Source organism: Chinchilla lanigera, unplaced genomic scaffold (assembly GCF_000276665.1).
Source record: "Chinchilla lanigera isolate Chin_1 unplaced genomic scaffold, ChiLan1.0 scaffold00106, whole genome shotgun sequence".
In the NCBI taxonomy this organism is placed as follows: domain Eukaryota; kingdom Metazoa; phylum Chordata; class Mammalia; order Rodentia; family Chinchillidae; genus Chinchilla; species Chinchilla lanigera.
Genome location: NW_004955507.1, coordinates 2,840,903 through 2,854,121, shown reverse-complemented (window position 1 = coordinate 2,854,121; position 13,219 = coordinate 2,840,903). Strand labels below are relative to the sequence as shown.

General features: G+C 43.2%; 1 protein-coding gene across 5 annotated transcripts in view; it reads left to right on the top strand.

The window, feature by feature from the left end:
• Pik3ap1 (phosphoinositide-3-kinase adaptor protein 1) overlaps positions 1-13,219 on the top strand; it is a 112,883-nt gene that overhangs the window by 64,543 nt on the left and 35,121 nt on the right. For all 5 annotated transcript variants that reach the window (XM_013506162.1, XM_005407578.2, XM_005407579.2 and 2 more), the window contains 2 exons: positions 2,402-2,598; positions 5,452-5,641. In XM_013506162.1, coding sequence (XP_013361616.1) covers positions 2,402-2,598; positions 5,452-5,641 — 387 coding nt within the window. The remainder of the gene's footprint in view (positions 1-2,401; positions 2,599-5,451; positions 5,642-13,219) is intronic.

The following is a 13,219-nucleotide window of genomic DNA, read 5'->3' as shown; positions in this document are numbered from 1 at the left end:
CAGGCAGGAAGCTAGCCAGCCAGAAGGCTGGCGCTCCCCACCCGCAGCTCCCTGTGTGCCGGAAGCCCTCCTTCCGGGAAACCCCGAGGCCGGGAGTGAGTCGCCAGTCCGAAGACCGGCGCTCCCCGCCCGAGGCTCCCCGTGTGCTGGGGGCCCACCCTCTGGGAGCCAGCAGGCAGGAAGCTAGGTCATAACCTATTGCTCTGGAGTCAAGATGAACAAAATTAAATGAAGCAGAAAAGAAAATGATGCAATCAACAGATTCAGTAAACACAGTGTGCGTGAGGCTGCTGCCAGCATAACACAGCATACTGATTAATAGCAGTTTTTTTAAATAAGTAGGAGTATAGTCTAAAATAATGACAAAAAGTATAGTATGGTGAGTATATAAGCCAAGAATGTAATCACTGATTGTCATCAAGTGTTATGTACTGTACACAATTACATGTGTTGTATTTTTATACAATTGACATCAGAATAGGTTTGTTCACAGCAGCAGCATCACAAACATACAAGTACTACAATGCCTTGTGCTGTGATACTACAATGGCTACAGTGTCACTATGGGTCAGGGGCTTTTCAGCTTTGTTCTAATCTTACAAGAGCTCTGTTACTGACTGAAAGTCATTATGGGCACACAACTGCACCTAACCCCCTTTTAAAAACACACGTGCTTCCCACTTACCTCCCTGATGAGGTTAAAGCTTCTTAGCCTGTTATCAAGCCCTTCCCAAGGGGCCCTGTGTGTGTCTGCCTCCACCTTTCCCTGCACTGCACTTGGCTTCCATACTCTGCTCTTCAGTAGCATGTACTTTTCTCTCTTCTGTGTCTTGCTACTCCAGCTGTGGGCATGCAGTCTCTTAGATCTTGTCCTAGTTGCCATTCCCCTGCCTAACTTCACTTCACCTCCTTGCAGCAGCTTAAGTATCATTTCCTCTGGAAGGATCTCTCCAAACATTCTACTGTGGTCTCCCCTAAATTGTTGGGGCCTCTGTCATAGTGCTTGCCTGCAGTGTCTGTCTTCTTTGCCACACTCTCAGCTCAGCAAGGGGTGGAACTGTTTCCAGGTGGCCAGCTCTTGGTGGGCTGTGAACAAATATTTGTCCTATGAGGCAGGAACAGGCCCTTCTACACATGCAATGTGCTGGGAGCTGGGAGAGTCACACCACTTGTACTGGAATTGTGCCCAATGCTCTGGACAGGACACTTTTGTAGTGTTTCTGGGGACACCACTGTTCCTTCACACTGTCATGGCCCTGCACATAGGAGACTCAAGTTTCTGGTGACCTCCCTGTATTCCAACTTTCCTTAGCCTAAGAACCATAACATGAGGCTGAGTCTCACTTGAAGCCTTCTTCTGGGGCATTTTCTTTTTTGCTTCTCCCTATTTTCCCACTGTGGAATGTTTTTGCCTCATTTCTGGTAGATGTTACTACTTTCTGTTTTTAAACTTGGGGCTCAGGAAAGAGTGTCTCATAGCCGGACCGTGGGAGATCCTAGGCATCTATTTAGGCCCATCATCCCAAGAACCATATTCTGGTAAATAGGATGCTGGGTTTGTCATATTACATTATATATATATATACACACACACACACACATATATGTTATATATATGTTTATATATATATTATGATTGTTGGGCCTAGAGATTAACTTTTATGAAAAAAGTTGTGCCCCAGTTTCACAACACAAACATCTGTATTTTCTTGGTATACTTATTGTGAAGTTGAGAATAAGAGCTAACAGGATGGGCTTCTTAATCAGCACATAAAATAGTTTCAGAGCATTGGAGATATAGCTCAGTGGCTCAGCATCTGCCTGGCAAGCTCAAGGTCCTGAGTTCAATTCCTGGTACACCCCACGCCCTGCTGAAAAATAGTTTCAGAATGCTTTGAGCTTTGCAGATCAAAACATGAATGCTTTGAGTGTTGCAGGTCAAAACATGATTTCTGTTATATTTTGTGTTTGCTTTTTATCCTTTAGAAATTAGCACCTTTTGCAGGTAGGGCTGTAATGCAGTAGTAGAACACTTGCCCAGGATTTGTGAGGCCCTGGCATCAATACCCAGCAGTACAAAAATAAAAAAAAAGAAGAAATTAGCATCTTTTGAATTAGTACTGTTTCTAAGGCTTTTCCAATCCTTTTGGAGAAGGTAGGTTATTTTATTAATGATTAGATATGCTAATTAATTAAAGTATTATTTCCTCTGTCATGTGAGTACAGTATATGATCCTCAATGATGCCTCAAAGGAAACTGTAAGATGTTCTGCCAGTCAACAGTAAGTGAGGACTGAGTGCCTACTGGATGCCATGCTAAGCTCTACAGCTTCATCTCCTTGAGCAAGAGTGTACTGTTCCATCATTCTTACTTGCCAGTTAAATTCTGACATTTTTTCAGATCAGAGGAATGAAGAGCTGCCTACCTTGTTGCATTTTGCTGCGAAGTATGGGCTGAAGAACCTCACTGCCTTGCTGCTCACCTGCCCAGGGGCGCTCCAGGCATACAGCGTGGCCAACAAGCATGGCCACTACCCCAACACCATCGCTGAGAAACATGGCTTCAGGGACCTCCGGCAGTTCATCGATGAGTATGTGGTAAGGTCAAGGCAAAAAGCTCTGTGATTGGAAATGTACTATGTGGTTGTAGGGTTGTGTTTTCACCAAAGACACAGAAAGATTTCATCTCTGGCATGTCCTCATATGTCTCTTCTGACAGTGGGCAGAGTGTGTGGGCTTAAGAGATGAACTCTACAGTCACATGAACTGGAGTCCAAATTTCTGAGCACCATGTGACTGCAGGCAAGCCATGTATCCTGTCTCTCAGTTTCTTAGTATGCAGAGGGAAGCTTGTAATAGTACTGCTTATAGAACTCCTAGAGGGAAATAATGTGTACAAAGTGCTGAGATCCACCCTCAAAGAATTGCCAGAAGCATTTATAGAGTGAATCTGCTGAAGATTGATATGGATCTCTCTTCTTCACTCACCTTCCCACCCATCACCAAGGCTGCTTTGGTGGGATGTTCCCAGCCACCTTGCCCACCTCTGGGCCTAGGTAAATTGTATTAGGATTGGATCCTTTCTTATCGGGACCTCATTAGGTCTCTGCACCCAAGGAGGCATCAGGGAGGCCAACCATGGGCACTCCTACCAACAGCCTCTTTCTTACCTTCTGCCTGGGTGCAAATTTAAGATAGGTAGATACGCCCGGATTATATGCTCATCTGGTTTTGGGCCTCTACCTCTTCATTCATTGATCATTGACTTCTGGGTCCTTGTCTTAATCTGAGCTCCAGCCATGCCTACATTGTGTGTGTGTGCACACATACACACATATGTGTCTGTGCTGGAGAATGAATCCAGGGCCTTGCACATGCTAACAGTCTACCACTGAAAGTCTACACCTCCAGTTCTTTTTATTTTGAGACAGGGTCTCACTAAGTTGCCCAGGGTAGCTTCAAACTTGCAATCTTCTTGTCTCAGCCTCCTAAGTAGCTGGGGTTATAGGTATGCACCACCAAACTTGGAAATGCCCACATTTTATTTCACTGCTTCCTTTGTCCTGGAGGCAACTGCTTTTCCTGGTGATTGCATTCCTTTCTTATTTTCTTCCTCCTTCACAGACTCATAGAGAGTGTGGGAGAACAGCTTAGCTTGGTGTGTGGAGCTGTGACCCCTAAAGGAGCACTGAACACAGTCCAGTCTTACTGTTTATCAGCTGACAGGAATAGGCCTGACACCTCCCTCGAAGTTTGTTCTGTAACTGGAAAATCTATAAGGCAGCAGCTCAGCAAGGCTTATACAGGGGCTTCTCAATGTTTTGAGGAGTATAGATATTTCAAATGAATAGAATAGTGGGAATCTGTCTTTTGGGCCTTACTGACATAAATGGTTTCAAAAAGTGCTCATAGTCTGGGAGTATTGAATTGGCATTACTTTGAAATCACAAATGTATATATAATGCAGCATTTCACTTTCATGTCAATAGTTTCTATTGAGGACAAATTGTGTATGCTATTGTAACTAATATCTATTGAATTTATTTCATTGGCAAATGCATTATCTCATTTAATCCTTGCCATAATCTTGATGGTATTGTGATCCTCATTTTGTAAATGAGGAAGAGACTTAGAAAGGCCAGGTGATTATGCCTAGATCTAGCACTAGTAAAGGTGGAGATGGGACTTGAACCTAGTTCAGAGCTAAAGCAGGGTCCTGATATACTGCTCTATATGACAGGGCAGTTTACAGATGCACTTTCATTGTGCACTGAAGCTAATCTTGTTCACATTTCTTGTATCATTTGTACTCCTAGCAATGGTCACCTTCCTCTGATGTGTCTTTGTTTAGCCTTGTTACTGTAGCCTTGCTACTGTCCCTGGATATTACTTACTGCCTCTCAGAACTTTCCTGTTTTCTTTTCTACCACATCGAAACCAGGTGCTAAGCTGGAATCTCCAGCACTACACAGCCGTTACCTGGTCTCCTCGGTTCTCACCAGGAAACCAACACAGTGTCAGAGATTGGCTCTCTTGGGTAGTGATGGTGAAAACCAGGATTTTTGTGGGTTGAAGCTGAATAAGGATTGTGACATATCAAAGTTTCTTGCCAGGAAGAATATGCAAAAGTTTTGCAGAAGTCAGCTCTCTAGCTTCTCAACTGCTGGAGGCAGAATGACAGCAGAACAGCTTTTCTGATGCCAGTGGTCTTCTTCCAAGACCAGCTCTCTTCTTGAGCTTCAGAACATGAAACTGAGGGAGGAAGCCCTGGGAACTGTCAGTGCTTTGGAGAAGCCTCCAGAAGTGAGAGGGTCTCTGCAAGGGCAGGAACACCTTGGTGGCAGCCTTGTTGAGTCCACTTGCATTTCTGTGTGGCTAGTCAGTCAAGGCCACATCCTCTTTTGTCATTTATTTTCTTTTGAGGACCTACCAGCATGTAGTAGAAAGGTCAAAGCTGGGACTGCAAGCCTGACAGGAATGGACTAGTTTTTGAGCTTCGATTTTCTTATCTGTGAACTAGGAAATAATATGGTTTCTCAAGCAATGTGGAAAGGATGGTATGAGAGACTGTGTAGTCATATACCTAGAGCCAGACTAACCCACAGTAGGTACTTATGAGATTAAACATTTAACCAGAATCTTTTAAGTGCATACATACCCTGTGATTAGCATAGAAGGAAGATACAAAAATTAAAACAGAAAACATAAAGCAAGAAAAGGAAATGAAAAGAAAGGGAAAGGGTAGGGGAGGGGAAGGGAGGGGAGGGGAGGAGAGAGGAGGGGAGAGAGGAGAGCATGAAGGTGGCCCTGAGGAGCATGCAGTCAGGCAGGGACTACAGATATACCAAGCACCTACAGACCTGACTCCTGTGAATGCTTACTCTGCTGGCCACAAGTCCAGTTGAGCCTGACCTTGACCAGACCACTCACGGGTCCCACCTTCTCTTGCAGGAGACTGTGGACATGCTGAAGAGCCACATTAAAGAGGAGCTGATGCACGGAGAGGAAGCTGATGCTGTGTACGAGTCCATGGCCCACCTGTCCACAGACCTGCTCATGAAATGCTCCCTCAATCCTGGCTGTGACGAGGAGCTGTATGAGTCCATGGCTGCCTTTGCCCCAGCAGCCACTGAGGACCTCTGTAAGTAGCCTAGCCCAGTTCTGCTTCCATGTTTCTGCTGAGAAGCGGCTGTCTTCATTCTGGTCTGTAGGGAGGAAGTCCCTGTTTACCCCTGCCTTGCCCCAGAGAGAAGATCCTGCGTTACGTAGTGTTAGGTCTGTAGTCATGTGCTGTCTGTGGCAACCAGATCTCCCCCTGTACTTCCTATGCTGTGACTGCTGAGAAACCTTGCCTGGGAGTCTTCATTCATGAAGGCATGGCCTTGTGATCTGAGAAGCTCACTCAGCAGCCCTTAGCCTGGCCAGTATCAATGGTTCTGTTTCCTCTTTCTTTTCATTTCTTTTCTTTCTCCGTCTTTCTCTCCCCTTCCTTCCTTCCTTCCTTCCTTCCTTCCTTCCTTCCTTCCTTCCTTCCTTCCTTCCTTCCTTTTGTGTAGTGCTAGGGCTTGAACCCAGGGATATGCTGCTGAGCTATATCCTCAGACCATTTTTATTTTAGTTTTTAATATTTTGAGACAGTGTCTTGCTAAGTTGTCTAGGTCAGACTTGAACTTGAGATTCTCCTGCCTCAGCCTCCTGAGTATTTGACATTATAGAAGTGCCACTAAGCCTCTCAGATGCCCTTTATAACAAAAATTTTGTGATACCCTGTTTAGCACTCTGACATGAGATGCATATATAATATAACCTACCTGCATATGAAGCTCTTAGAAATCAAATATACTGCCCTAATTGGAATATGAAAGAGAAATAAAAGAAGAGGGCATGCTAAGGCTTACCTATACATGATGCCATATGAAACAGTCCTATGAAGACTCCTACCCCCAGAATCACTGTCAGTATCATGCCTCAGATGTGGACTGACACAGGTCAAGCATTTTGGTGACTCAAATGCTATGAGCAGTGCTGGCATCAGGCCTGGATTTTCCTAAATGGTGGACAATACTTCACAATCTCCTAGTAACTGAATTCCTGGAAAAGAGTGTATATGCAGAAATAATATATATATATGAGACAGTTTAGAATTTAAGCTCAGATAATTGTAAGTAGGTTTTTTTTTTTTTTTGCAGAGGAGATAACTTGCTTTTATTTGGATTGATGTGTAGTAAGCTTATTTATAAAATATCGCTCTTTAGGACATGATTTTTCTTGCAAATTGATTAACAAATGTTTCCTGTTCTGGTTATCTTGTTTTTTCTAATTTCAAAAGTGATACATTTTATAAAAACTTGAAATAAAATAAGAATATATAACTGAGTTGATAAAGTCTATGTGACTCCCAGCCAGTATAGTATTAGTAATAGTTTAGTAGGTATATTTATCAGCTTTTTCCTTATATCATCTTGCATTAATAAAAACACACACAAATGTACATATATCTACAACTACACATATATGTATAAGTGTGTACCAAACCAGTACTTCTAACATGTGTATATCGAGTGCGGTGCTGAAAGTCCCTTCATTGCACGGGGCTGTGCCACACATCCCTGCCTCATCTTCGTGGATCTTCAAAATGCCCCCTAGGGGGCAGTGTGCCACCTCGGAGAACAGCTGATCTGATTAACATTGGATTTCACTGTATATGCTAGTGGGGAAGCAGGCGATCCCCACAGTGCACCCCCCACGTCGCTTATTGATGTTATTGCAATTTGTTCTCAAGTGCTAAGCACTCTGAAACACTGCCTAAGAGTTAGCCTTCTTTCCTTCTGGATCTAATAAATAGAATCAAGAAAGACAAGTCAAATCACCAGTGTGCCAACTTCATGCTGCAGGGCTGTCTAGAAGGGGCTAGCTTGAGTACTGCCACCTTTTCAGAGCCTGAGGGAAGAGATCTGACTTTCCATGAACTCATGGAAAAATGGGCATTATGAGGGTGCCTTAGAGTGGGAGGTGCAGACTGGTTGGGGGCCAGAGGTTGCCCCTGACACCAACAAGGCCTTTGACACCAACTCTAGCATCTGCAAGGGTGTGGGGGGCCAGTGTTTGTTAGCCGTTCGCCAATCAGATGGCTGCTCCTCTGAGACAAAAGGTGTGGAAGTCCCTTTCCAGCCCTTGACCGGGATGACATGAAGCACTGGTTCAAGCTCTTTCTGAATGGGCCAGTGGCCTGGCAGGGATGTGAGTTGGGAAGGCATCATCCCTGCCATCCACACCCTTTCTCACTGAATGCTTAAAACAGTCCTGCAGGGATGCATTTATAACCTGCACTTTACAAATGGGGAAATCTAGCCACCAAGAGATTAAACAATTTTCCCAAAGTGTCACAGCCAGAAAATCTGATAAAGCCCAGATTTAGATCTGCATCTGTCTCTAGGACCATATTCTTTATCCCAGGTCAGAGATTTTCATCTGATACCAAATTTTAGTTCTGGTTTCCTATAGAAAATCCCCCAGGTTCTATAGCTACGCTTCCCCCTTTCTGCAGCTCCAGATAATAACAACCACCACCTCCCTGGCATCCCCTGCACTTGTATACATCCATCGTCTGCCCTCACAACTGACAAGTGTTTCAGGAGCATCTACTGTGTTTGGGGTACTTCCTTGTCCTGGGTGATGGGGATGCAAGGGGGAACCAGAGCCAGTCCCTTTATGGTGAAACCAGGGACTTACTCACAGAAGCGTACTTGGAGAACCACAAAGACCCACTCAAGAACCCAGAGACTACACATCATTTCTACCCTGTCTCCTAGCTATGGGGCTGTGAAAGAATCCTCTACTTGTTTCCTCCTGTCAGTGCTCTAGCACTTGAAATTGCTCCACCATGACATTGAATCCCACAGGGATGCTAAGGACCTCCACCCTTGTCTGCTGGGCTCCTCACAGAGGGAGCAGTGAGGCCCACCGGCATTTTTCAAGGCAGCAGCTTGCTGTGGAGCTAGGTTGGTTTGTGGCCCATTGGTAACCTCTAAAATCCCCAGGAGCCAGGGGTGGTCATGGAACGAGAAGACTATCAAAAGGGAAGCAGGTCTGTAGAATATGGCTGTGTCTGAGATCAGCAATAGAAACCTACCACAGTTTTCATTCAGCAGACACTATCCTCTCCGAGTTTACTTTGGACATAGTCTGGCGTGTTTCTGTCTCTATGACTGTTGGGTTTATCCTTGAGAATGATTATTTCCCTGATGGTTCAGAGGTGCAGGCTCTTGGATCTGGCAAGGAGCTTAGTTCATAAAGAAATAGGGCGGAAGCCAGACTGATAAATCTGAGAAGTTTATTTCCGCACTACCCAGCATCACTCAAACATCTGGCAGCTCTTTGAAGTTGACAGGCTGCTTTTTTTTGTTGTCTTATCTGACCATCCTTGGACTTGTTGAATAGGATTATCTCCATTTTACAGGGGAGAAAAAAGGCTCCAAGATTTAGTTAACATTTTTAAGTCCCATCAGCGGAGGAGTGTATCAGGAATCTAAGTATTCCAGTTCCAGGACAAGTCTACCTTCCATCAGACTGAGATTGAGGGCCCACGTTTCTGGGGTTTGAATTTATAGGACGTATTTCTAAATGTCTGATTAGCCAGGTTTATCAGTGTCTTACTTTGCTACCATTCATAATGGTAACTCTCACACACTAAAAATAAACCACTAGGGAAATTAGGTTGCTTATTCATTTGCTTGCCTGCAGCACTAACATTATAGAGTATAAGGCTTTACACCAGTTTACTACCAGTACTTTGAAGATCCTCTGACTAGTACTGGGACACATCTGCCTCTTTCTGACCTGAGTTTAGGGCAAAGATTTAATGAAGTCCCTTTTATGAAAAGGAATGCAGAACAGTTAATAAGTAGGAAGACCATAGCGGAGACTCTTGGTGTTAAATAAAGGGGAGCTGTGAGAGAGTGTTGTGCTCTGATTGTGAGATTTTATGATTCCACTCCAATCTATTTCCCTTAAACTTGCATGAGTACACACACACACACACACACACACACACACACACCCCTCACAAGCACCGTCTTACATGCAGTCTTTAGTATAGATATGCTGCCACCAGGTGGTAACTCTGTGGCATTGTCAGACCTTCAACTTCGCTCCCAATCCTCTTAAGAATTTTTAAAAATCAAGATTCCACGGATTTAAGTCACTGATTTCCACACTTTCCTGTGTAAGAAATAAATGTCAACTGATGTAGTGGTGCACACCTGTAATCCCAGAATGCTAGAAGGCTGAGGCAGGAGGATCACAAGTTGGAGCCAAGCGCGTGGACAGTGTAGCAATTTTTAACTATTTCAAAGTTAAAAAAAAAATTCTTAAAGGTCTGTAGATGGAGCTCAGAGTGAAGGTCCTGGATGTGGTTTCCAGTAGTGAAATCGGTCAGTCAATGTGTTGCTCTGAAACATACTGCCTGCCCTGGAGCCTGCGCCCATTCCTCCCCGGAGCCTCCCTTCCTATGGCTGCAGAGACTGTCGTCATCTGCTGTCTCTTTTCAGAAGATGCTGGAGAGGAGAGCCAAGCCATGCTTGAGGGGCAAGGCCTGAGGTGTTACCAGCTGAGATGGAGCTCACGTGGAGGCAGGGCCACAGCTCAGTGTGCTTCTTGACTTCTTTTTGCTTTGCACACCTCTAGAACATCAAGAGCTGTGTTGGGGACATAGACACTTAGAAAAGCATGGATTGTATTTTTTAAAGTTAATAATTATATTAGTCAACTTCCCCTTGCTGGGACACAGCACCCAAAGCCACAGGTTTTTTTTTTTTTTTTTTTTCCCTCCGGTACTGGGAACTGAACTCATGACCTTGCACTTGCCAGGCAGGCGCTTTTGCCGCTGAGCTAAATCCCCAGCCCCAAAGCCACAGTTTAAAGAAGAGGTTGGATTTGGCTCAGTTTCTGGGGATTCAGTCCATGGTCGGTGGCTGCAAGGCAGAAAAATCCTGTTCCTCGTTGTTGTTGTATTGTTGTTGTCCTCTCTGCTGAAATGAAAGAACTGTGCATTTTTTTCTTATACCAGCAGGTTTCAGCACATTCAGTTTATTTTTAACTGGCAAGTGGTGAAGGTTAAGTACTTAGAATTTGAAGTAAGTCCCTGACTATCTAGGAATGCGTCTAGGATTTCTTGTTCTGCTTTCTTTACAAAATGCCCTTTGGAGACAGCCTCCCTTTGCCTACAGCATTTTCTTAGTGTATGGCCCTGGGGAAGCAAAGCAGGGGAAGAGTCCCAAAGAGGACTGGGTGAAGGATCAGACGTACACCCCAAGGCCATGCCTCCATGACCAACCAGATACACCCAGAAGTGTGTGTCACTGGTTCTTGGGGAGGATCTCAAAGCCAATCAAGTTGACACTCTACTCTAACCTCCACAATAATGCAACCTTGCTCCTCTGTTGACCTGCATGGTTTGTGGATCATGCTTTTCTCAGGGCACACATAGCACCTTAACTGCAACTTCTAGAATAGTCTTTCTATAGCTGACATTTTATTGTATTATATACTCAGACTTGGTTTTGTATTGTATTAATAGCATATCGTCTAGATGGAGTGTCCACTGCAGCTCAGGGTGGATTTATGTCCCAGAAGGAGTATCACATGGGTGTCTTTGGGAATTCATTATTGTTCGTGATTCATTCTTTAATTAAGTGCCTGCTGGGTTGATCAAGATTTTGTGTTCCAGGAATGGGTTCTTGCTGACTGACTCCTTAAATCAAGTAGGTCTGCATAACTCTGCAGCTGGCATTGCTAGAAGCAGACTGTGACCCAGAATCTCCTTGTTGTATTATTGTTGTTTTCTCTGCTGAAATGAAAGAACTTTGCACTTTCTTCTTATACCAGCAGGTTTTAGCGCATTTCAGTTTATTTTTAACTGGCAAGTGGTGAAGGTTAAGTACTTAGAATTTGAAGTAAGTCCCTGACCATCTAGGAATGCATCTAGGATTTCTTGTTCTTCTTTCTTTACAAAATGCCCTTTCAAGACAGCCTCCCTTTGTCTACAGCATTTGCTATGTATTTCTGTATATTTTGCTCACTCTTGTATTTAGGTTGTATATGCACAAAAGGTTGTCAAATTTAGACCATGAGAGAGTTTTATCACTTATTAACTCTAAACAGCTAGGCACTTTTTATTTATTATTACAAAAGTGATATCTTTTACTTCCCTAGACTTAGTGTCTAATACAGGAATGATAGTGTTTTTAAAATATTGTTAAATGAAATGCTATTACATAAACTACAGACATCTTACGTGTCAGTGTTAGCTGGCCAATACTGAGTGTTGGGAAAGATGATATGGTTATAAAGAATGATGTAATTAACTAATGATGTCTGCTGTGAATAGGAACTAGGGGCATGGAGGCTCATGTATGTAGGTGCTATTCACGATCTAATTCAAAGATGTATATATTCAGCTATATAAAAGGAGAATTATTATTTATAATGTAAAAGAAAGAAAACAATTTTTAGGTAACTTCATTTAAGATGATGGGCACATGCAGAGACTCAAACCAGTATCTGAGTTTGGACAAGCGGCCTAGTCTATTGTGTGAACATGATGGCCTTACTTGACTGTACCCCAGTCCCTTCCTCTGATACTTCACCAGACCAGCATGGGAAGAAATCAGCAGGCTGACTATGCCTGATATAGGGTTCCATCTGTGGGAAGCAAAATAATGCCCACAAACCTATGAATATACTAGTTACATAGGAAAGGGGAATTAAGGTTGCAGATGAGTTTAAGATTGCTCAAATAAGATAGTCAGTATGTTGAAGAGATGTCTGCACTCCCATGCTCATCACAGCGTTGTTCATGATAAAACAAAACATGAAATCAGTTGAATTGTCCATTGGTGCATGAATAAACAAAGTGTGATATGTGTACACAATGAAGTATTATTCATCCATAAAAAAGAATGACATCTTGTTATTTGAAGCAACATGGATGAAACTGAAGAATGTTATGCTAAGTGAAATGAGCCAGGCACAAAATGACAAATACTGCATGTGTGGAATAGTGGTCATTACATGCTGTAAAGAATGAGAGAAGAGAAAATAGAAAGTTAGGTAAAGGGTACTAGAATACAGTTATATAGGAGGAATAAATTCTAGTGGTCTAGTCAGGAGGGTGATTACAGTTTACAACAATTTGTTTTATTTTATTTTTTCGTACCAGGAATCAAATTCACGACCTCATGCTTACTAGGCAGATGCTGTGTGGGTGGGCTATATCCCCAGCCCAATTTATTTTATATTGTTTAAAGAATGAATAGCCCAAATGTTTACATTTAAAGAGATGGATGTAATCCCAGCACTCGGGAGGCTGAGGCAGGAGGATCATTGCAAGTTCGAGACCAGCCTGGGCTACAAAGTGAGCTCAGGCCAGCCTGAACTGCACAGTGAGACTCTGTCTCAAAAAGACAAAAAAAAAAAAATAAATAAATAAATAAAGAGATGGAAATGCTAATTGTCCTGATCTGATCATTATGCACCACTGACATGTATCAAATTATCACACTGTACCCCATAAATATATATAATTATGATATGCCAATTAAAAACTCTTTTTGTGGTGCTGAGTGTTGGATCCAGGACCCAGGACCTTGAGCATGCTAGTTAAGTTTTCTGCTAGTAGATATATCCCAGCCATAAAATTTTTTTAAAATGTAAATTGAGC